This window comes from Pseudonaja textilis, chromosome 16 (assembly GCF_049901715.1).
Source record: "Pseudonaja textilis isolate UNSWEBS1 chromosome 16, rPseTex1.2, whole genome shotgun sequence".
NCBI classification, from domain to species: domain Eukaryota; kingdom Metazoa; phylum Chordata; class Lepidosauria; order Squamata; family Elapidae; genus Pseudonaja; species Pseudonaja textilis.
Genome location: NC_142005.1, coordinates 6,397,764 through 6,419,260, shown reverse-complemented (window position 1 = coordinate 6,419,260; position 21,497 = coordinate 6,397,764). Strand labels below are relative to the sequence as shown.

The following is a 21,497-nucleotide window of genomic DNA, read 5'->3' as shown; positions in this document are numbered from 1 at the left end:
CCCTTTTGAAGAAACGCTTTCTTTTTTGAAAATCTGTCACCTTTTTGGCAATTTGGCGTAGCAGCGCTGGCCGAGCGGCGCATAAACCTCACCCTTTGATCTGTGCTCAATGCTCAGCCATATGCTCAGCATATGGCTGGTGTCCTCCCTGGAGTCGGAGCTGGGCTGTAGGCTGTGCGCTCTTCATACTTTAGCATGGGGCTGAAAGGGAGCCAGGATTTGGGCTTTTTTCCTTTTTTAAGAAAGGGGGAGACCAGAGGCGGTTTAAATACACAGGGACCCATCCTCACACCGCAGAGATCTGGTACTATGGCTTTACCACTGTGATTATTAAGCAGCAGGGCTGTGCTATCCAGCAAATATCTGCTTCAGACCACAGAACAGGATTCGCACGGCTACGTGAACGCAGGTCCTCAATCACTCTTCTTTGGTACACAGTCCACAATTTGCAGTTCATTTAGTGACTGTTCAATGGCACTGAAAAAAAAGTGACAGGATTGATTCTCGGACTTACGACCATCACGCTATTCCCCACAATCACATGATCAAAATTCAAGCACATGGCAACCAGCATGTGTTTTATCCCTTGATCGCTTTCTGCAACCTTCCGGAACACGGGCTTCCAAAACGCAAGGGGAGGCCATATTCGCTTAACAACCCTGTGCGTTCCCTTAACAACTGCAGTGGTTTCACTCAAGAATCGTGGCAAAAACAGTCACAAAATTCGGCATGACTCACGGAACAACCGCCGTGCTTAGCGGTGGAAATTCCCCCCCCCCTTTTGTGGCCGTAAGTCGAGGACTGGTATTAAATCCTGGCCCTTAATCAATCGGAGAACAGTCTTTGGATGGGAGTGCTGAGAATTGAGGGGAGCCTCTTTGCGCAGGTCTAGAACCTCCAAATCAAAATATGTCCGTTTGGTTCTAGGCTTCCCAGCAACTCTTACAATCCTTTGGCCCTGTCCGCTCTCAAGAAGAATATTTGTAGGCTCGGGGTTCAAATGAGGGCCCCTGGGTGCTCTCTGAGCTTGGCGGTTTTCTTGCAGACGTTTCATGACCCAACTAGGGAACATCCTCAGTAACTCGCCTTCCTTCTAGCACTGAGGTTGATTTCCTTCTGCTAAGTTCTAGTTAGAGAAGACAATGAGGGGTCCTCGATGCTCTCTGAACTTTGTGGTTTGCCAAAACTTGCAAAAAAAAACCCCAAAACCCAAAAAGGTTTATCAAACTTTAGTTTTATAAAGAAATATTTGCAAGAAAACCACCAAGCTCAGAGAGTAGGACCTTTGATTGTCTTCTCTAACTGAACGGAAGTAAAAAATCCAGGTCTAGTCTGGTATGTCTCAACCTTGGGAACTTGGAGATGGGTAGAATAGGTGGGTAGAACAGGCCTACCACAATGAAGCGGGGGGGGTTGGGGGTCCCACCTATTTTCCAAAGCACCAGGGGGCAGGACAAGAAACAACCGATGGAAACTAATCCAGGAGAGAAGCAACCCGGAATTGAGGAGATACGTTCTAACAGGACAGTTAGCCAGTGGAACGGCTTGCCACCAGAAGTTGTGAATGCTCCATCACTGGAGGCTTTTAAGAAGAGATTGGACAGCCATTTGTCTGACATGGGGTAGGGTTCCTCCTGCTTGAGCGAGCAGACCTGCAAGGTCCCTTCCAGCTCTATTCTGACTCTTTTCACTCCCAGAATTCCCCAGCCAGCTGGGAGTTTTAGCGCACCCCTCTTCAAATTCCCACGGTTGAGAAACCCCGGTGCAAGAGGACGTGGTCTCTTACCTCGCCATCTATTCACAGCCGCTCCCCCTCTGCCTCCATCTGGGTCAGGCCATCAGATGCTTTCGTAGCATTGGTTAACTACCGAGATTTTCTGCTCCCTGAGCAGAACATGAATTAGGGCTGTTAAGAAGATGCGCTTGCCATCCATTTGGGGGCCGTGGGAGGCCCAGAAGCATTTTTTTTTCCAGCTGTGCCTCAGTGTGTGATGAGCCTGTCTGCTCTTGGAGCTGGCATCCTGGGTTATTAATAGAGCCAGGCCTCCTGACTGCGTTTCCTTCTCTCGTTAAATCAGAAGTCCAAACCTAACTCAGGAAGGCATTTTTATTTTTTGTTCTCTAAATCTGGGGCTCCCCCCTCGCCGAATCTGTACGTTTTCCGTCTTGCCTGTCTTGACCTCTTTCCCAAATTAACATCCGTCTTTCTCCCTCCCTTGCTTCAACCCCTATCCGCCCCCCACAAATTTTCTGTCCTTGGGTTTTATTTTTAAGATTTTAAAAATAAAGAAGAAGGCTCCCGATCTCTCCCTCCAACCCTTGAAGAGTTGATGTAGGTCAATAAATGTGGGCTTGGAGAGAATAAAAGCAGCGTTTATAAAAAGCAAATGGCGAGATGCCCTTGGGCAAGGAAATAATGGCTAAAAAAAAAAGAGAGAGACTGAGGTCTTGATGGATTGGACAAGGGAGGGGGGGAGAGTTGGCCAGGATTTGGCCTGGTGTGAAAACAAGGTGCAGTGATGCATTTGGTGTTAAACTGCAATACTACAATAGGCACTAGAACAAGCTGCGCTGTTGCATTGGGCATGAAAACAACCTGAAATGTTGCATTGGGCTTAAAACGAGCTGCGTTGTTGCGTGAGGTATGTGCATGTGGACAAACAACGCCTACTAACTTGGATGTTGCATAACACACTTTTGCTGAGACGCAGGTTGCGTTCGATGAATTACTCTCCTAGCACAGTTCTTTCCTGCGGGAGCAAAATGAGGAGGATTAAAAAGCTGGGAGTTGGTTTCAGACGCTCAACTATTTATGTGCATGTACATACGGTGTTCATTTTGGGCTGCTGGAGAGAGGAATCTGTACCCCCCCACCTCCGAATCCCCCAATTTCTCATATTGCTCTAAACAGCTGTTTTTTTTTGGGGGGGGGGGGGAGCACCTTTGCAAGTTTTGCGTCAGGAATTTGAGAGGCAGCCGCGTCTTTTAGGAGCCCACCGAAGACCTAGTTTTTCATCTGGGCCTTTTGTGTGTAGAGTATCTAAATTTTCCTTTTTCTTCCGCGTCCTTTCCAATTAATGGTTTTGTATTGTTTAAATATAAGGCGATGTCATCATGCTTTCCATAAACCAGCACACAAGCGGCTTGGAGAGCATGGAGTATTTAAAAAAAAAAAGAAAGAAAGCCTTAACATGCTCCAGGGAATATGGACGATTCTTGTTTTGCTGTTGTCTTCTTGTCGGCCTGTGCCTTCACGCCAACCGGCCTTGCAGGCTGAGGTCCAGAGTCCACCCCATCCTAAAGACCTCCATCTCCCCAGGGGTGGCATCACCCTTTGTGCCTTGCTTGTCGTCACTGCCCGCTGAAAAATGGCACTTTCGTCCCCAGGAGAAATCCATTAACCTGTGGGCAAATTCTGGAGCCTGTCTAATGCCGAAGTAATGAATTTGAGTTTTATGTTAAATTTAGCAGAAACCACCATTACAAAGTGACAGAAAATAATTTCCTCTCTCCCACCTCCTGGGGGGTGGGGGGGATATTACAGTCCAGGAGGCAGGCTTGAGTAGCCCAGAGAAGTCAAGGTTTGTCTCCTCCTGGGGCTGATCGCCGGAGCTCCTGGTTCAAATCTCGCCTCTGTCACAATCTTTTTTAAAAAGTTCAGCTGAGGTCCACTGTCCAACTTCCTTAAAATGGGGACTGTCCCAAATTACAAGAAAATAATTGCAGCGTGAGGCTTGTCTGTGACTAAGATCGGAGTTTAAAGAGACACGGAAAACCAGGGTGGGATTTTTCTGGTTCTTGCTGAGGTGCTAGACTTCCGTCTGCAGGGATCTATAATTTTACATGAATCTGTTAAAAGAAGCAATCATTGTACAATGCTGGTTAGGAATCATAGTTCAGTATTTCAGGAAGTTGTCCAGAAGGGTCACCCAGCTCAATTTAACATATTGTGTGCATTTACTCAGAAAGCCATGGTTAAATAATGGTATAAGGTGGCTACAAACCCAGGTATTGTGGTTCCAACGTTTATTGGGCAATATGTTGTGTTAATGCAGTCAACCAACTTTTAATCATTCATGGTTAGTAAACCATGACTTAAATCTGCATTTCCCAATGTCAGCTATTTCCAGGTGTGTGGACTTCAATCTCCAGAATACTTATCAATGGTCAAGTTGGTAGTGGAATTCTGGGAGTCAAAGTCCACACAGCCCAAAATGGTCAAGTTTGGGCAACCCTGGTTTAAAATCAAGTATGAACCAAGGCACTGTGATTTATCAGATTCAAGTTTGTGGCTTATGTATTGGGTCATCCCAACCAATCATGGCTTACATAACAGATCTTGATGGACAGGCTGTTTTAATGTCTAAAATAATGATGGATGAATCTAGCAAAATTTGGGTGCTTACAATTCCCACCAGAAGACCAACCCTGAGTTTGTGCCGAGTCATATTGTGAAACTGGCTGTCAAAATTAAACTTTTCCCCATTTTATTCCCCCCCCCCGCCCGCCAAATAAGGAAAAACTCTTTGGGTTTTTTTTGTTTCTTTATTTTTAATAATTAATTTTTTAAACTTGTACTTTTTTTGTTTTGTTTTTCTATGAAAAACGGAGAGGAGGAAAAAAAGGACTAAGAGAATTTGCGAGACATTCATTTTTTTTTTTTAAACATTTGAAAATTTTCAAGGCACCTAAAACGAGGAGGAGGAGGAGGCCAAAGGTTGCGCCAAAGAGAGCACTTTGGTTTCTCTGAAGTCAAGAAAAGAGGAAGGTGGGGAGGTTTCAACAGAAAAATAAAATAAAATAAAAAACACCCTTAGTTTGGCGTAGAGAGTTCAGGATGGAGACTCAGCTTGGGAACTGGTGCAAGAATAGCTGGAACGAGAGAGGCAGTGGTGAGTGGGACGGGGGTGTCCCAAATTGTCTTTTTTTAAAAAAAAAAAAACTGAGGCTGGCCACCGTGATCCCAGACAGTTTTTCAAAAGGCTTTAAAAAAAAACCCTTTAGATTAAATCCCACGTGGCCATTGATGTCCTCTCTCTTTTCAACAGTAGTCTCTTGTTATCACCGTTTCCACGCGCAAAGTGCCGCTCGCTGGCGCTAAGTCTTCCCTTTGCTGAAGACCTTTAGCTGTTCTCAAATCAGGGGATGATGGGGAAAGAGGGTGGCTGCTGGTTCTCTTTTTCCCCCCTTCTTGGAAGTTAGGGCACCCGCCTTGGCTTCCGTAAGTTCAATTCCATCAGGAGGAATCAGATACCTGGGAAAGTCATAACTAGCTGCATCAATAGGAACTTTTATGAGTTGGCTTCAAAAAGTTCATCTGTTCTTCTGGACAACCTGGAGCTCTGGGACTTGTCGGATGACCCAAGGAACATCAAGTTGAAGAAGGCTTGGATTTTCACCCGCAGGACCGTGCAGATTTCACTGAGTTGTCTCGAGTGGGTGAGGGCTGATGAAGATCCTAAGGGGGAGACGGTCCCTTTGGAGCTGAGGTCTTATCTAGAGAATTCCATGAGTGATCCTCTCTCGGGGAAGTTGGATTTGGCAACACCTCCCGGAAGGGTAAAATTCGGCAAACCAGCAATCAGGACTGGTCCGTGCAGGTATTCTGGACAAAACTGGGCTAGTCCTGTCTGTGTTGGAGAACATCTCCCGCTATTGGGGTTCCTCAGCATTCCACTATTTTTCTTTCTCAACCTGACCGTGGCACTTTGGGAATGGAAGTCCCGCCCAACAGAAGGGCACCCTTTGATTTGACAGATTACACCAACCACGCCTCAATAGAACCCCTTTGTGGTCAAGAGAAGTTGCTTTCAACTAGAAGCCAAAGATCTGCAGCACATCAACCTTGGCTTCCCCACCATATCTTGCAGAGAACAAGAACATATGTTGTCTTTGTCCCTTATCACTCGTTCCCTCCATCTGTAACCACCATGCTAGCGGCTGGCATTTGCCTGGTTGTTCCCTCGGAAGGTGGTTTTCATCCTCAAAGGCACCAGTTGGACCGCTGGTCTGAGACACACAGGTCAGCCTGGCCTTTGAGTCCCTCCTTCTCTATATCCAGACATGCCCTGGGGGAACAGTAGGGGAGCCTTGGACATTCTGAACCTGATGAATAGCGGGAGAGAGGTGCTCCAGTAAAACCAGATGACCACAGGCTAAATGGAAGAGTTGGTCTACAACATGTTATCAGTGCTACAAGACAGACCCTCACGTTTCTCCATCTTGGAAACTTTAAGATCAGTGGAATTCAACTCCCAGAATTCCCCAGCCAGCAACGGTGTCTGGGGAATTCTGGGAGTGGGTCCACCCATCTTAAAGTTCCCAAGGTTGAGAAACACTGGCCTAGAAGTCTACTTTGGACACTCAGGGGAAGCTTGTGTCCTTCCAGATGTGAACTCAGTTGGCCACTTCCCACTGAATAAATCCAGCAAGTAAGGCCCCCAGAGAAGGATGCTGTGACCTGTAGTTCATCCACAGTGGTCAGGACACACCTCCCTCTCCCACCTGGCCTAAAAATAAAACTCAGCCATCCTAAGGGAACATTACAGGCAAGACCGAATGTTGCTACCTGTCACGCTTCGTACAAGCATCGGAGACTCGCCGAAGCGTTCCTCCGTGCCTTTTTCTAGAAAGGGTTCTGTGAGCCGCAGCCCTTGCTATTTTCAGAACTCGCCCTTCTGCACTTCCCTGCTCAGCAAGTGCCACCTTTGTGCTTCTCCTGGGCCTTAAAAAGAAATTAACCATTGCAAACGGCTCCTGAGTTCTCTTTGCCGTGTAGAGGTAGGCCAAATGGAAGCTGGCTCACCAAGAAGGGATGTACTGAAAAGGTGGCCTTTTATTTTATTTTATTTTTTTTTAAAAAAAGCCCATTTGTCAAGCAGACAATCCACCCTGTGCCAAAGGCTGATGCCGCAGGACTGAAACACCGTTCGAACAGAGACATTTTAGCCTGCCTGTCGAGTACCGATAAGCCCCTTGCCAAGGACAAACCGAAGCGCATCGGAAGCTCGGATGGACTCCCCCAATCTGTGGCCCTCTAGCGATTGGAGTCTAGTTCCCATAATCCCCAGCCCTCAGAGAGCCTTTGGACGTTTGATGGATGGGTAGCTGTCACACTTCCTATTTTTGAAGCATTGACAGTCCATGGGCAAAGTGACATTGCATGCAGGGGGGGGGAAATGGATTTTACGGCCACGTGCTGGAACACCCCCCCCCCCGCCCCAATGTCCTTTTAAAACTTACAGAAGGGATTTGGGGTGCCGGCCAAGAAGGTGGAAGAAAGGAGAGTTGGATATACGAATTGGTTGGGTGCAGAAGTCAGAATGGAAAGGAAGACAAAACGGGGGGAGAAACTGGAGGTTTTGTCTCTTCCCAAAAATGTTATCTTAGACAAGCAGGTGGAAAAGGAGCCCATTGTATGCTCCCCCCGCCCCCCAACTAAGCCAGCAGGAAGCCTAAAATAGCTGCTCACTTTGATGGGGGTGGGCAGGGCAAACGGGTGAGCCTCGGCCAGCCTTACTGGGGATGTTTGAAATAGTCAGATTGCAAAAGAGGGGGACATTTTAATAGGGATGCCCCCCGCCCTCCCATCCTGCTCACCCTCCCCTTTGGATTTCTTGCCTCCTTCTCGGGGTCTCCCCAACTCCACCGGTTCAGTTTTCCTGCTCTAAATAAAAGGTTTGCGTTTCTTCCTCAACGTCAAGGGTGCAGACTGTCCTGGACTTACGGCCACAACGGAGCCCAGATTTTGCCGCTAAGCAAGACAGTTGTTCAGCGAGTTCCCCCCTCCCCAGTTTTACGCCTTTTCTTGCCACGGCTGTTAAGCAAATCACTGAAGTTAAGTTAGTCTCACGGCTTCCCCATTGCCTTTGCTTGTCAGAAGGGGATCCCACCACCCCCGGGACACTGCGACCGTTGTAACTATGAGACAGTTGCCAAGCGTCTGGATTTTGATCACGTGACGATCACGGGGGATGCTGCAACAGTCGTAAATGTGGAAAAAAGTCGAGTCACTTTTTTTAAGGGCCGCCGTAACTTTGGTCATTAAACGAATGGTGGTAAGTTGAGGACTACCTGTATCTTGCTCGGCCATTTAAAGTCTAAAAATAAGGAACCATTGGATGTTTTGCCTGACCCAGGTCTGTGATGCCCTCCCACTCAAACTCCTTTCGGCTCCAGCTAACTCAGCCAACGAACAAGGATGCTGGGAGCAGTAGTCCCAATTTTAAAAATTAATTGAAATGCAACTATCCCTGAAGGTTGCAAAGATCGGGCAGAAAGACTGCCATTTGTCAGAAATGGTGTAGGGCCTCCTGCTTGGGCGGAGGGCTGGACTAGATGACCTGCAAGGTCCCTTCCACCTCTAATCATTCCTCTGGATGCCCCTGGACTCTTTCTCAAGCTCGCTGTTTTCAAAGCAAATAAATAAAAAAAACCTCTCCTAGGACACAAACTTTACAAGCCGAGCTGCAAATCGCTTGCGACGGCCACAACACCGGCATATACCGGCGCCCGTCGAATCACCTGAATTAATGAGAGATGGGGAAGAGGCATTTTTTTTGGGGGGGAGGGGAGAGCATGGGTTTTGTGTGTGTGTGTGTGTGTGTGCGTGTTGTTTTTTGTTTTTATTTTATTTCGACTTTGCCTTGTGCTAAACACCAGCTCCCCGAGAGCCTACTCACATTATCTCGGTTTGTGAAGTGCTGGGTATGGAGTTAAGCACTTAATAAAAATCACACTTCGCAGGAGGTGACAGCGGCACCTTGGGTCCCAGGCCTTGATTCTGCAAAGCGGTGTTTAGCGGATAAATATTAGTTAGCCTGGAGCAGTTTTCTTCTCCCCCCCTCTTCCCTCCCCAGCTTGTTTGTGTCTTTTCCTCACTGAGGGTGTTTTAAAACTAGGCCCTCTTCTTCCAATAGACTTCCCTTCCTTTTCACCCACATTATTTTGGGGTGCTGCTAACGAAGTGCATTTCGAAAACCGAATCAGTGAGCTTGCCAAGGCAGTGAATGGCTACCCGTCTTTTACAGCAGTAGTTCTCAATAGTCCTGGCCCCTTTAAGGTAGGCGGACTTCAACTCCCAGAATTCCCCAGCCAGAGTTGTGCCTGGGGAATTCTGGGAGTTGAAGTCCGCCCATCTTAAAGGGGTCAAGGTTGGAGGCCCCTGATTTGAGTCATGCTTGTCCCAAAGGTGCGCTCCCCCAAAGGCAACCAGACTTTCTTGGGTTTGGTTCCTTTGGAAACATTTGTCTTCTCATCCAAGTTTGCAGTCCTCTGGTCGCTAGCACTCTGAAGGTTGGTGCTTAGCTCTCTCCTGGAGCTATATAACGAACAAATGACTGCCAAATATATATATATATATAAACCCTTCCATTCCCCACCAGCTAGAACTTCTTGGATGAAAAGCAAAACGTTTTTCAAAGAAAAGAAAAAAAACAAACAAGAAAAGCCCAGTTGACTTTGGAAATAAAAATTGCAGAAGGAACAGTCTGTATTATAAACTACCAGGAGCGCATTGGCGTCCTATCAGGGCTCTTCAAACTTGGTAACTTTAAGACTTGCGGACTTCAACGCCCGGAATTCCCCAGCTGGGTGGAGAATTCTGGACGTTGAAGTCCGCAAGTCTTAAAGTTACCAAGTTTGGAGGCTCCTGTCCTAGTCATACACAGAGCATTGCAAATTGAGAGGGGAAACCAGCTAGTTGCCTTGGGACCACTCCTCATTTCCTGAAGGTGGGCAGTTGTGATTGAGGGATTCAGAGATGCCTTCTCCCCTGAGGAGCAGATGGGGCCCAAATGCTTGCTCTGATCAGTTGAATTTTTACGGGGTTTTCTTCCCTTCCCTTCCATGTCACTTTAAAATTTTCACATGCTGCTTAACATTTTTGTTGTGATGGGGTTTTTTTCCTCACCCCCCCCCAGAACAATTGTCACTATTTGGGAATATCAGCCTGTCAGGGGAGCCTTGTGACGAAGGGAATTCTCAAGGGAAAAATTTCCATTCCAATCCAGATTTTATTGCGTCTTGGTCCCCCGCTTAGCTACTTAATTCTACTGACTGAAATTTGAAGGGGGTGGGAAATTTGCAGCCTCGTATTCATGCAAGGGTGTTCCCTCTTCCTCCCCCCCCCCCCAATAATGCGTGCAAGGCTACATGTATTTAAATGACACCTTAATTGGACGTAATTTGTCAGGGGAGTGCCGATTATTTTAGATCCACCTTTTGCAAGCTGGTTAGATGCCGCCACCCATGGACACGGAGTCAACTCCATGGGAAGACTGACAGGCCCTTCAACCCAAGTCTTCCTGGAAACTGCTTTTGTGCTACTCATTTCCAGGAGAAAAACGAGTGAGGATCGGCAGGATGTATGTCTACTTTTGCCCCAACACTTGGCTGGAAACTCTACAGCCGTCTTGCCTTTCCATGGGGGTCTTTGATTTCAACGGGAGTCCTTGGTATTTTTCTCTGCCAAGTCTCATTGATGCATTGCATTATTTTTTTTTCAGTGGGGGGGGGGGAGATGGCAAAAGGTTCCCTTTTCAATGAGACTGCAGTGTTTGTCTGTCATCCGAAATCGCCACCTCTCGCTTGGGTTTCTCTATCTGTCCTTTCTACCCTACGGCAAACTCTACCAGCCACTCCTAAGCACCTACATACGTTGGGTCACATCTCGGGAATTTAGCCAGGAGTGCTAGGGATGCGGAGAAGTCCCACCCTAAACATCTGGAGGTAATATAAGTCATCCTCGACTTACGACAGTTCATTTAGTGACTGTTCAAAATTACAACGGCACTGATTAAAAAAAAGTGATTTAAGGACCATTTTTCACACTTATGACTGTTTTAGCGTCCCCACAGTCATGTGATCAAAATTCAGATGCTTGGCAACTGTATTTACGATAGTTGCACTGTCCTGGGGTCACAGGAACCCCTTTTGCGGCCTCTTTGACCAGCCAAGTCAACAGGGAAGCCAGGTTCAGTCCCCAACTTAACACCTGCAGCGACTCCCTTAACAGCGGCGGCAAGAAAAGTCATGAAATGGAGCAAAACCTCCCTCGACGCATGTCTCACTCCGTGGACATAAATTTTGGGCTCCACCGTGGTCGTAAGTCGGGGACTACCTTTAGGTCAGGAAAGGCCATCTTGGGCCTTTGTCAGAACCAAGGTCAGGTCCTACAACAGTGACTCAGACCTGCCGTCCATCAGCCAGTTTCAGCCTTGGCTTTCCATGCTCTTCTTCTTCGTTGCCCTTGGCCCTCTCTGCTCAACTAAAAAGCTTCCCCAGCGATGCTAGAAGACCAAACTCCAGAGTTTTGCACATGCACACGGCCCATTCTTGGAGATCAGCCCGTCAACGATGGCACAAAATCCAACAGGTCGAGTACTTTGTCCTACTTCAGTGGCCACTTTGTCTGAAATGGTGTATTTATCTGAAATGTTCTAGGGCAGGGGTCTCCAAACGTTGGCCAGCAAAGCTGGCTGGGGAATTCTGGGAGTTGAAGTCCTCCAAGCTTAAAGTGGCCAACTTTGGAGACCCCTGGTCTACGACAGAGGCCTCCAAACACGGCAACTTTAAGACTTGTGGACTTCAACTCCCAGAATTCTAGGAGTTGAAGTCCATAAGTCTTAAAGTTGCCAACTTTGGAGACCCAGATCTGGTCCAGGGTTTCCTGCTTGAGCAGGGGAGTTGGACTAGAAGACCTCCAAGGTCCCTTCCCTTATTCCGTTAAGTGTTGACCGATAACTCTGAATCTTGGATTGTTCTTTAATCAACTGGTCTCCACTTCGCCAATTCCAGCGTGATCCTCACTGCAGCCGCGTTATAAAGCAGTTCCTCACCCCCTCCCCAAGACAGCCAGCTGTTTTCAGCCTAACTGGCTTTTCAGCCTCCTGATTTTGGGCTACAGTAATTCTGCATTTTTTTGAGCCTCCGGATAGAAACAAGCCCCTGCCCTGAATGCGAGAGAGGTCCAAATTGGGTGGTACAACGGAGGACATTTGCAGCCACGCGAGGTTGCCCTTTGCCTGAAGCTCCTCCTCCTAACGCGAGAACTTCAAAAGTAGGACGAAGGCTGTACGGTCGGTTTGACGAGTCCCAAGTTGGATTGAAGAGACTGGATCCTTGCGTCGAGGTGGCCTGGAGATCACGGCGCACCTGTCGGCATCTACAATTAGGACTTTTTAAATTCTTCCCCCAAGTTAGCGAATACTGAGGTTTAAGAGCGGGACTTTGAACCATCCTGGGAAATTGCAACGAGAACCACCTGGCTGGTCTTTTGAGCTAATGCCAAAGGCTTTGGGCCACAAAAAACCACACTTTCTCTCCCCCTTCCTTAACAGCTTAAAAACCATTCATGTGTGAACCTGAGATTCGTTGGGAATTCAGAGGCCCTCCTCCTCCCCTCACCCCCACCATGGAAGGTTTGATTATCTTGCTGGTTGGAAGACGCTGCTGGCCTGTCCCATCTTCACACATCGCTTTCTTTTTTGTTTTTGTTTTGTTTGCTAAAAACTCGAGAGCTACACGGTGAGTTTATTCCTATGGAGAGAATCGTCTCGAGGAACTGTCCCAAGAAATAGCTGGATGAGGAGGTAACGATGGAGTCAAGGTTGCATTGACTCGAGTTGTGACAAAGAGTAACTTTGCAGGATCCCCCAAAGGAAAAAAAGGGGGGGAACCTTCCCCGAACTGTATTGTTTCTCAATTTTCCACAATAAATCCAGAACCTGTAAGGAAAGCAGAATTACGGGGTGCAAAACAAAAGGGATCTTCCCACACATCCTCCAGGACAGTTGGACAGTTTAGCCATCGCGACAGAGTTTTCTTTTCTTTTCTTTTTATAATCTAACCCCTGAACAAAATAGAAGATTTATACAGGAAGAAAGATAAACAGGTAGCGTTTTTGTTTTTTTTTGGATCCTCAGTGTCATTTCTGCCTTCCTCTAGATCTTCCCCTGTTCCCTTCTACCCCCCTCGCAGGGAAAAAGCCCACCACAAACCCCCATAAAACTGAACGTTCGTTCACGATTGTTCCTCCCGATCGCTCCTTTTTCATTTGTTTGCTTTTTTTTTTTCTTGTTTTAAATCTGGCATATTAAATATAAATTAGGTCTTTTGTCCCCTCCGTATCTACTTTTCAAAACTTGGGTTTTGTGTACGCTGTGTGGGTTTTGCTTTCCTTCCCCTCCCCTACAAAATAAGGTTGGTTTGTAAAATTCGCTTCCCTTCCCCCCGCCCGCCCGCCCTTCGGTTCCAGCGGGTTCTGCTCGGAAAATATAAGTCCGCGTTTTGCCGTTTCTCTTCCTTCTCGGCAAAAAAAAAAAAAGTTGAAACCACCCAACCAAAGAACCAATCCAAGCCCAAACCTGTGTGCATGTGCGTCTGTATATGTGTGCGTGTGTGTGTGTGTGTGTGTGTGTGTATGAGAGAGAGAGATTGGGGAGGGGGTAAAAACGGGGGAGTGTGGAAATGTGGGCGCGGGGGTGGGGAAGGGCGACACGATGCATCCGGAAGGAGGGGAAAACCTTTGCATCATGTATAGGCGTAGTCTACATCTGGGATGCCCCCTTCTCTGTACCCCCGAGTTGTGCCGTAGCCAATTGTGTGGGTACTTTTGTAAAGGCTGGTTCCGTTGGAAGGGAATATGGTGTGGATGACGTACTCTTCCTTCGCCCGGTGAGGGTTGATGGGGATCATCTGCAAGCCGGGCCCTCGGATCTCCAAGATGGAGTTGTCTTTCTTGGTACCCGACTCCATGTAGTCGTCCTTCTTCCGGATGCCTCGCTCGTGCGTCAGCAGCTCCCCGGTCCGGTGGACGTACCAGCAAATGGCGGCCAGGACCAGGAAGAGGAAAACCAAGGCCACCGCCCCACCGATGATCCCCGCCAGGGGCAGCCCAGCCATGGGGTCCAGGTTTTGCTCGTGGTTGAGGGTGGTGGTGGGACTGTACACATCGGCGGTCTCGGCTTTGGCGCACACGGGGCTCTCGTCGGGGATGTAGGTGTTGCCCGTCTCCATGGTGACCATGCAGATGATGTAGGTGGATTTGGGCTCCAGGGCGGTCAGGAGGTACTCAGTCTTGTCGCCTTGCACTAGGGTCTCGGTGATGGAGCCGACGGCTGGACTGTGGCCTAGGCGCAACCAGCTGAGGCGGAAAGAGGCCGCCGGGAGGGATGCCTTCCAGCTGATACGGATGCTGTCGGCGGTCAGCGGCTTGACATTCAGCACAAGTGTTTTGGCTCCTGACCCGGTGGCCATCGGATAGTCGATGTTCGAATCGGGCAGCTGGATGCCCGGGCGTTTGGCTTTGAGGGTAAAGAGGGAGCCCTGCGGGGTGGTGACGGCAGCGTTGCTGGCTGTCGTTTTGGCCACCACCGCGGAGTTGCTCTGCTGGCCGACTTCAAAGCACTCGTCCATCTCGTTGGTGATGTCTTTGATGGCCATCCCTCTAACCCGGTCAGGCCCTTGGCACATCAGTCCTCTGACGTTGACCACGGCCGCTCGGGCCTTGACCCAGTCCCTCAGCCACATGAGGTTACAGCTGCAGTACCACGGGTTGTTCCTCAGCAGGAGCTGGGAGAGGCTGTCCAGGTCATCAAAGAGTCCCTTGGGCAGGGTGGTCAGGTTGTTGTTGGACAGGTCAAGCTTCTCCAGCTCCCGCATCTTGGAAAGGGTGTTGTACGGGATGTGGCTGATGGCGTTGTCCTGCAGGTACAGCTTCTGCAGGTGGGCGCTGGGCAGGTTGAGCGGCGGGGCCGCCAGGGAGTTGCGTACCAGCGAGAGCTCGCTGAGGTTCTGCAGGCGGCTGAACGTGTCGTCCGCAATGCGCTGGTTGGCGAGCAGGTTGCCGTCCAGCACCAAACGCCGCAAGCTGTTGAGGCCTTTGAAGGCGTGGAGGGGAATGGTGGAGATGCGGTTGTCGTCCAGGCGAAGCTCCTCCAGGGTTCGCGGCAGCCCGGAAGGGATGCTGCTGAGATGGTTGCGGGAGAGGAAGAGCAGCTTGAGGCGGGTGCTGTCGGCGAAGGCGTCGTCTTCGATGCTGACGGTGGAGACCGAGTTGTCATCCAGGTGCAGCTTCTCGAGCAGAGGGATCCTGGCCAGGGAATCCCGGGCGATGGTACGGACGTTGTTGTCCTGCAGATGCAGTTCCTTCAGCGAGCGGGGCAGGTTGATGGGAAACTCGTCCAGATCATTTTCGTAGAGGTAGATGACCTGCCAGGAATCAAGAGGAATCGGACATTTAGCAGGGCGGAAAGGGAGGAAGTTCTAGGGTGCCCAATTTAGAAAACCTGACTTAGGGTTCCTGAGCTAGAAAAAAGCAGGGTTCTAGATTGTCCAAAGCTAACCTTGCTTTTAGAAGTAAAATTTGCAGAGGACAAGAGAGGAAGGCCTCTAGCATGCTGTCTTTCCACTCTTGAGAACTGCTTCCTGATGGTTGGTCCAGTGTTAATCTTGGTTTTAGTCTCTGCTCATGAGATTAACGGACCCCAATAAAAATACCACCAATATCCCAATCAAGAAACGACCAACTTAGACAAATAAGCTAACAGTAAACAACAGCCTAATAATGGAACCAAGAACATCCCACCTGTCAGGGCTCTGACAAATCCACCCCCATTCAAATCATGAGTCTCTACACTCAACTCTCAGAGTAAACAACAATTAATTTATTAGGAGTGTCTATGTTGGTGTTACCTGGGTGCAGCTGACTCTTGAGACACATCATTTATTTCTTCCTTGGCCTTGGTCTTCCCCCCCACCCTTGGATGTATATTCTCCAATGGGACACATCCATAGCCAAGAGTCATGCTCGCCAGTAATAATCTTCTGCGCCAACAGCTTTGGCTGCCTATCAATTGTCTGAAGCATTTAAGGAATGCATTACTTTCCCCTTTCACCCCTCCCTTTCTGGCAACTAGAAAGACCACCACCACCACCACAACTGTCAGGGCCATTAATATACAAAACCAGAGCAAATCCCACTCCATTCAGCATTGATGATGTTACCTAGTTGGGTCATGAAATGTCTGCAAGTAAACAACCAAGCTCAGAGAGCACTGGGAACCCACAATCCTCCTCCTCCTCCTCCTTTCCATTAACTCCATTCCCTTCTAGCAATGATGTTGTTACTAGTTGGCTCATGAAACATCTGCAGGAAAACCACTAAGCTCAGAGAGCACCAAGGACCCCTCCTTCTCTACCTTATCCGGCTCACCTGAACGTTGAGTTTCTTCTTCAAACTAGAAGGGATCCCCGCGTTATTGATCTGGTTATTCTGCAGGTAGAGGGTGGTGGCATCATCCGGGATGTCAGTCGGGATGGAGGTGAGGCCCCGGTCATTGCAGTAGATGAAACCGTTGTCGCACCGGCAGACGGAGGGGCAGGTCGTGCTGTCAATCACCTCACTCAAAAAGGCCACCAGCCCATAGCAGAGGAAGATCCAGTCGCGCAAGTCCATGGCGGCCGCCGTGGTTACCACGGTGGCGGTCACCACGGTGGCTGTCGGCGACGCCGTCGCCATGGTGCCCGGTGCCTTTGGCCGTCCCAGGGTGAAGCCTTTTGGACCTGCAGAACAAGTCAAGTTTGTACATTTTAGCCTAGATTGAGTTTTGGAGACCTCGGGGAAGATGGGAAACACGAATACCTAATTTCAACTAAAAGATACTTCTTTGGTCTTTTTAGTTGCCAGCAGAAAGGGAGAGGGGAAAGTAGCGCATTCCTTAAATGCTTCAGACAATTGCTAGGCAGCTGAAGCTGTTGGCATGCAAGATTATTACTGGCAAGCATGATTGATGTCTCTTGGCTATGGATGTGTCCCATTGGAGAATATAGATCCAGGGTGGGGGGCGGGGGAAGACCAGGGTCAAGGGGGAAATGAATGATGTGTCTTAGAGTCAGCTGCATCCAGATAATGCCGACACGGTCACTCCTATTAATTTTTTTTTTTACTCTGAGAGATGCGGCTAGAGACTTACGATTTGAATGGGCGTGTATTGTCAGAGCCCTGACACCTAACGGTTCTCTTCCTTGTCCAACTGAGCACCTGAATCCCGTAGCTCAGAGTTCCCCAACCTTTCTGGCCTTGTGGACCGGTGGGGAGAGAGGGGATGGGTCTGTGCGCGTGGTGAGCCCACACGCCCACGCACGCAGGGTCCATCTGCACAAGCAGTGGCCACATACGCATGCCAATCACCCGTCCCTTCTCTGGCTCGGTTCTGGACAAGTCAAGGCCCCATAGTGGGCTGCGGCCCGGGGACCCCTGCTCTAGGTGGGTTCACGCATTGTGCTTAGGCACCCTGCAGGTTGTGGGAACCCAGGCCCTGAGATGCGAGAGAAGCAATTCCTATTTCACGCTCTTCAGGGAACCGTTATTAAAGGAGATCAGCTCCAACCCTCAGAGAGAGCTTAAAAGTCCTGGCTCTGCCCGTTGGCTTGGGGTGCCAACGAAGGGACTTCACGCTGGTGATCGATTGATTAACAACAGACCCCCACCCTCTCCCCTCCTTCTCCTCATACTCCCTCCCCATCTTTTTAGCTAAGTTGATTTTATAGTGTTTATAGCATTGCATTTATATCATTATAAACAATGAGGTTTTTCTCTTTTTAATCACGTGAGTCGCCCAGAGTTACCGCATGGCAAGATGGGCGGGCTGGTAAATTTTAAAAATAAGTATATCCATGCAAACCCTGGCTTGGCATGATGGAAACACCCCAGCCCTTTCCCTGAATGAAGACACTCAAATTAAAACTGAATTCAACCAGTTCTCGTTCTCTTTCTCTCCCTCCCTCCCTCCTTCCCTCCCTCCCCCACTCTCTCTCTCACACACACACAGACACACACTCTCATGCCAAGCATTCAATTTGAGGCAAGATTTCCCCCCACGCCCCGCTTGCTTGGATTGTCTCAGAGCAGTGAAACGAAGAGCCTGCCTATCATTCAGAGGCGGCTGGAACAAAGGGGCGCTGATTCGGTAAATGCACACCTCGCAAGACAATAGGTGTAATTGGAACCCGCGTCCCCGCCTGCCATCTCGCTCACCCTGTTCGGTGCCCGACCTTCCGGAGACCCCAAACACCTTTTTCAGACTGCTTATGCAGCACGAATGCTTCCTTTGCAGGTGTGTGTGTGTGTGTGTGTGGTGGTGGGGATGTAATTGGGAGTTTAATCAAAGACGTCCCTCCCTCTACCCACAAAAGGTCAGCAAATCTGCAGGACACTTGTAAGTCCCTAGAATGAGTTTCCAGGCCATCCGGAGGATCCAGGCTCAACTTCTCCAGAGTCCAACCCAGAGGTGGGTATTCAGCAGGTTCTGACCAGTTCTGGAGAACCGGTAGCGGAAATTTCGTGTAGTTCGGAGAACCGGCAAATCGCACCTCTGACTGGAGATTTTGCAGTATCCTTCCCCTGCCACGCCCACCAAGCCACGCCCACAGAACTGGTAGTAAAAATATTTAAATCCCACCACTGGTCCGATCTGTCAGGAGGGCATCTGTTTTTTTAGACAGGTAGTCCTTGACTTACGTCCATTCATTTACCGGCTGATGTTACCATGGCACTGAAAAAAGTGACCTACCGATCAATTTTCACACTTAGGACCATTGTGGCATCCCCATGTTTACGAGACCCTTGGCCACTGACTCACACTTATGATGGTTGCAGAGTCCCAGGGTCACGTGATCCCCTTTTGCGACCATCTGACCAAGCAAAGTCAACGGGGGAAGCCAGATTCACTTAACAACTAAGTTACTAACTGAACAACTCTAGTGATTCCCTTAACAACCGGGGCAAGAAAGGTTGTAAAAGAGGGTGAAATTCGCTTAACAACTGCCTTGCTTAGCAACGGAAACGTCGTGGTTTCTAAGCCAAGAACTCCCTATTCTGGCTATTGCGTACATGGCATATATTTATTTACATGTGATTTCCGATTTCTGGTTGGTCTCATGCAGGCTGGCCAGGAATAGCCAAAGGGGGGGGGGATTCGGCACAGGGGCTTTAAAACGCCCAGGTGTGTCAGGTCTCCATCCACCACTTGCATACGAAAAGAGGTTTCTGTCACTTTAACGCTTTTAACACAGCTCCGGCCTGTAGCTTCTTGATACCCTGGTAGTTTATATTAGGGAGTTTATGTAGCTGATCAAATTAAGGCCAGTAAATTGGTCTGCTTTATGGCCCTGTTTCATTCTGGGGCAGGAAGAGAAGGCAACCAAGGAAGGAGCTGTAGGTCCTGGCTGATAAAAATGGGGAACTGGAAAAGAAAAAAAAACCTTAGTCTTTTTTGGGGGGCACAGTGCTATTTCCCTTTCCGGAAAAAGCACTCCGAACTTCCAAATTCAGAAGTGCTTTTGCTCAGCCTCTGCGTGATTGCGTTTTCTCCAAAACTCCCAGGCATGCTAACCCTTCAGATATACCGGTAGGTCTCGATTTACGACCACAGTTGAGTCCAAAATTTATGCTGCTAAGTGAGAAATTTCTTAAATGAGCGGGGTGATGCTCATTTAACAAATTTCTCACTTAGCAGCATAAATTTTTACGATTTTTTTTTTTGGCTGCATCTGTTAGGTGGATCCCTGCAGGCGTTAAATCAATCACACCATTGTTAAATGAATCCGGCTCCTCCATTGACTTTGCTTGTCAGAAGGTCACAGAAGGGGCATGGCAACCGTCATAAATACGAGTCAGTTGCCAGCGTCTGAATTTTGATCCCGTGACCGTGAGGATGCTGCAATAAGTGTGGAAAAACTGTCGCAAGTCCCCTTTTTTCGGCGCTGTTTTTAACTTCGAACAGTCACGAGATGAAAGGAGGACTACCTGTAAGCCCAAAATCAAAACCCTTCCCCACCAATAAATGCTCAGGGTAGTTTTGCTAGCTACTTCTTTGGAGACATTTTGTGGGGATGGTACCCAAACCAGCATCAAGGATAAGGAATGTTTATGCAGCCAACTTCAATTACACTTGTAGGATTTAAGCTTGCCTAATTCTCCCGTTCTGTCACCTGCAAGGCTTTTCCAAATCCAACACGCCCCATCCGTCTTTTTCTGAAGCATCCAACGAAATCTGGATGCCAGGGCAGAAAAAAAACAAAACTTCACTGTTGCCTCTTTTTTTGCAAGTTACAAAACCCCAAATGCACGAAACAGGAGCCACGGAGCAGCTGTCAGGCCTTGGGCCCAAGTTTCTGAGCATAAAAATCCATCGGTCACCTTGGCCAACGCTATCTGGCTGACTGCACCCCAGAGTGGGGAGCGGGCTTGATACCCAAACAGCTGGATTTTTCTTCCAATATTCTTGAGGGTCTTTGGTTCACAAATATTAGGGCAGGTGGCACTGATGGAAACACTTAGCAACATTAAAAAGTGTGGACTTTAACTCCCAGCTGGCTGGGGAATTCTGGGAGTTGAAGTCCACAAGTCTTAAAGCTGCGATAGTTCTGAATCTGGTATTTTACAAACACGCAGAAGGAACCAGCTCATCACCTAGAATGAAGGCTGCTTCTCCCCTCGTAGGATCGGTTTCTAACCAAGATCTTAACAGACAATGTTGGGTTAATGGGGGAAACAACTGGAAGTAGCCTTGTGCCATCTAAGGAAGTGGTTTGTTGTTTTATCAAACCTCTTTTGCACCTTTTTCCCGCCTCCATGGGCTAATAAGCTGTTGATTGTCACTTTCAACCCCATAATTGCAATGTTTTAAGAAAGGAAACCGGCGTCTTAAAATTTCTGGCTCCTACTGAGAAACACAGAACGAAAACTCCAAGCCTTATTTGGTTCCAGCTCCTTGGAACATGCTTGGATTCACAGGCAGCAGCTTTGCTAGCACAGACGGTCCTCGACTTGCGACCGCCGTCGAGCCCAGCATTTCTGTTGCTAAGCACGACAGTTGTCGTGTGATTTTTGCCCCGTTTGGTAACCTTGCTTGCCACAGTTAAGGGAATCCTTTCAGTTGATAAGTTAGTCACACAGTCGTTAAATGAATCCGGCTTCCCCATTGGCTTTGCTGGTCAGAAGGTCACAACAGGGGATCCCATGATCCCGGAACCATCATAAATATGAGTCAGTTGTCAAGCGGTCCGAATTTCGATCACGTGACCATTGACGTGCTGCCAGCAGTTGTAAGTGTGAAACGCGGTCCCAAGCCGCTTTCTTCAGTGCCGTTGTAACTTCGAACGGTCACTAAACGAACTGTTGCAAGCCGAGGACTACCCGCATTTTAGAGTTTTACCCTCTTTCCTTAATTTCAGCTGCATTTCCACATTCTGCCCGGGCCTTTCTCCGTTTCATCCTCCCAGCATTTAACGTCTGGTCCCGCTTACCCAAACCACCACCACCCCCACTTGAAAAACCGACAGCTCCAGGATCTTAAGCTTTACAAGGTTTCCTGCGCATCCCTTTTAACCTCAGTTGAGTTAATTTCTTCTAAAACACACACACACACACACACGCACACACATTTACAAGGTTCTTTCCATGGAAGATTTGAAGTCAGCAAGCTGTCTTGCTG

General features: G+C 48.6%; 2 protein-coding genes across 14 annotated transcripts in view; one reads left to right on the top strand and one right to left on the bottom strand.

The window, feature by feature from the left end:
- MACROD1 (mono-ADP ribosylhydrolase 1) overlaps nt 1-21,497 on the top strand; it is a 195,053-nt gene that overhangs the window by 14,952 nt on the left and 158,604 nt on the right. The window lies entirely within an intron of this gene.
- FLRT1 (fibronectin leucine rich transmembrane protein 1) overlaps nt 4,935-21,497 on the bottom strand; it is a 113,045-nt gene continuing 96,482 nt past the window's right edge. For all 3 annotated transcript variants that reach the window (XM_087913666.1, XM_087913665.1, XM_087913667.1), the window contains 2 exons: nt 16,214-16,563; nt 4,935-15,210 (listed from right to left, as the gene is read on the bottom strand). In XM_087913666.1, the coding sequence (XP_087769792.1) occupies nt 13,531-15,210; nt 16,214-16,519 (1,986 nt within the window). In that variant the 5' untranslated portion in view covers nt 16,520-16,563 and the 3' untranslated portion in view covers nt 4,935-13,530. The remainder of the gene's footprint in view (nt 15,211-16,213; nt 16,564-21,497) is intronic.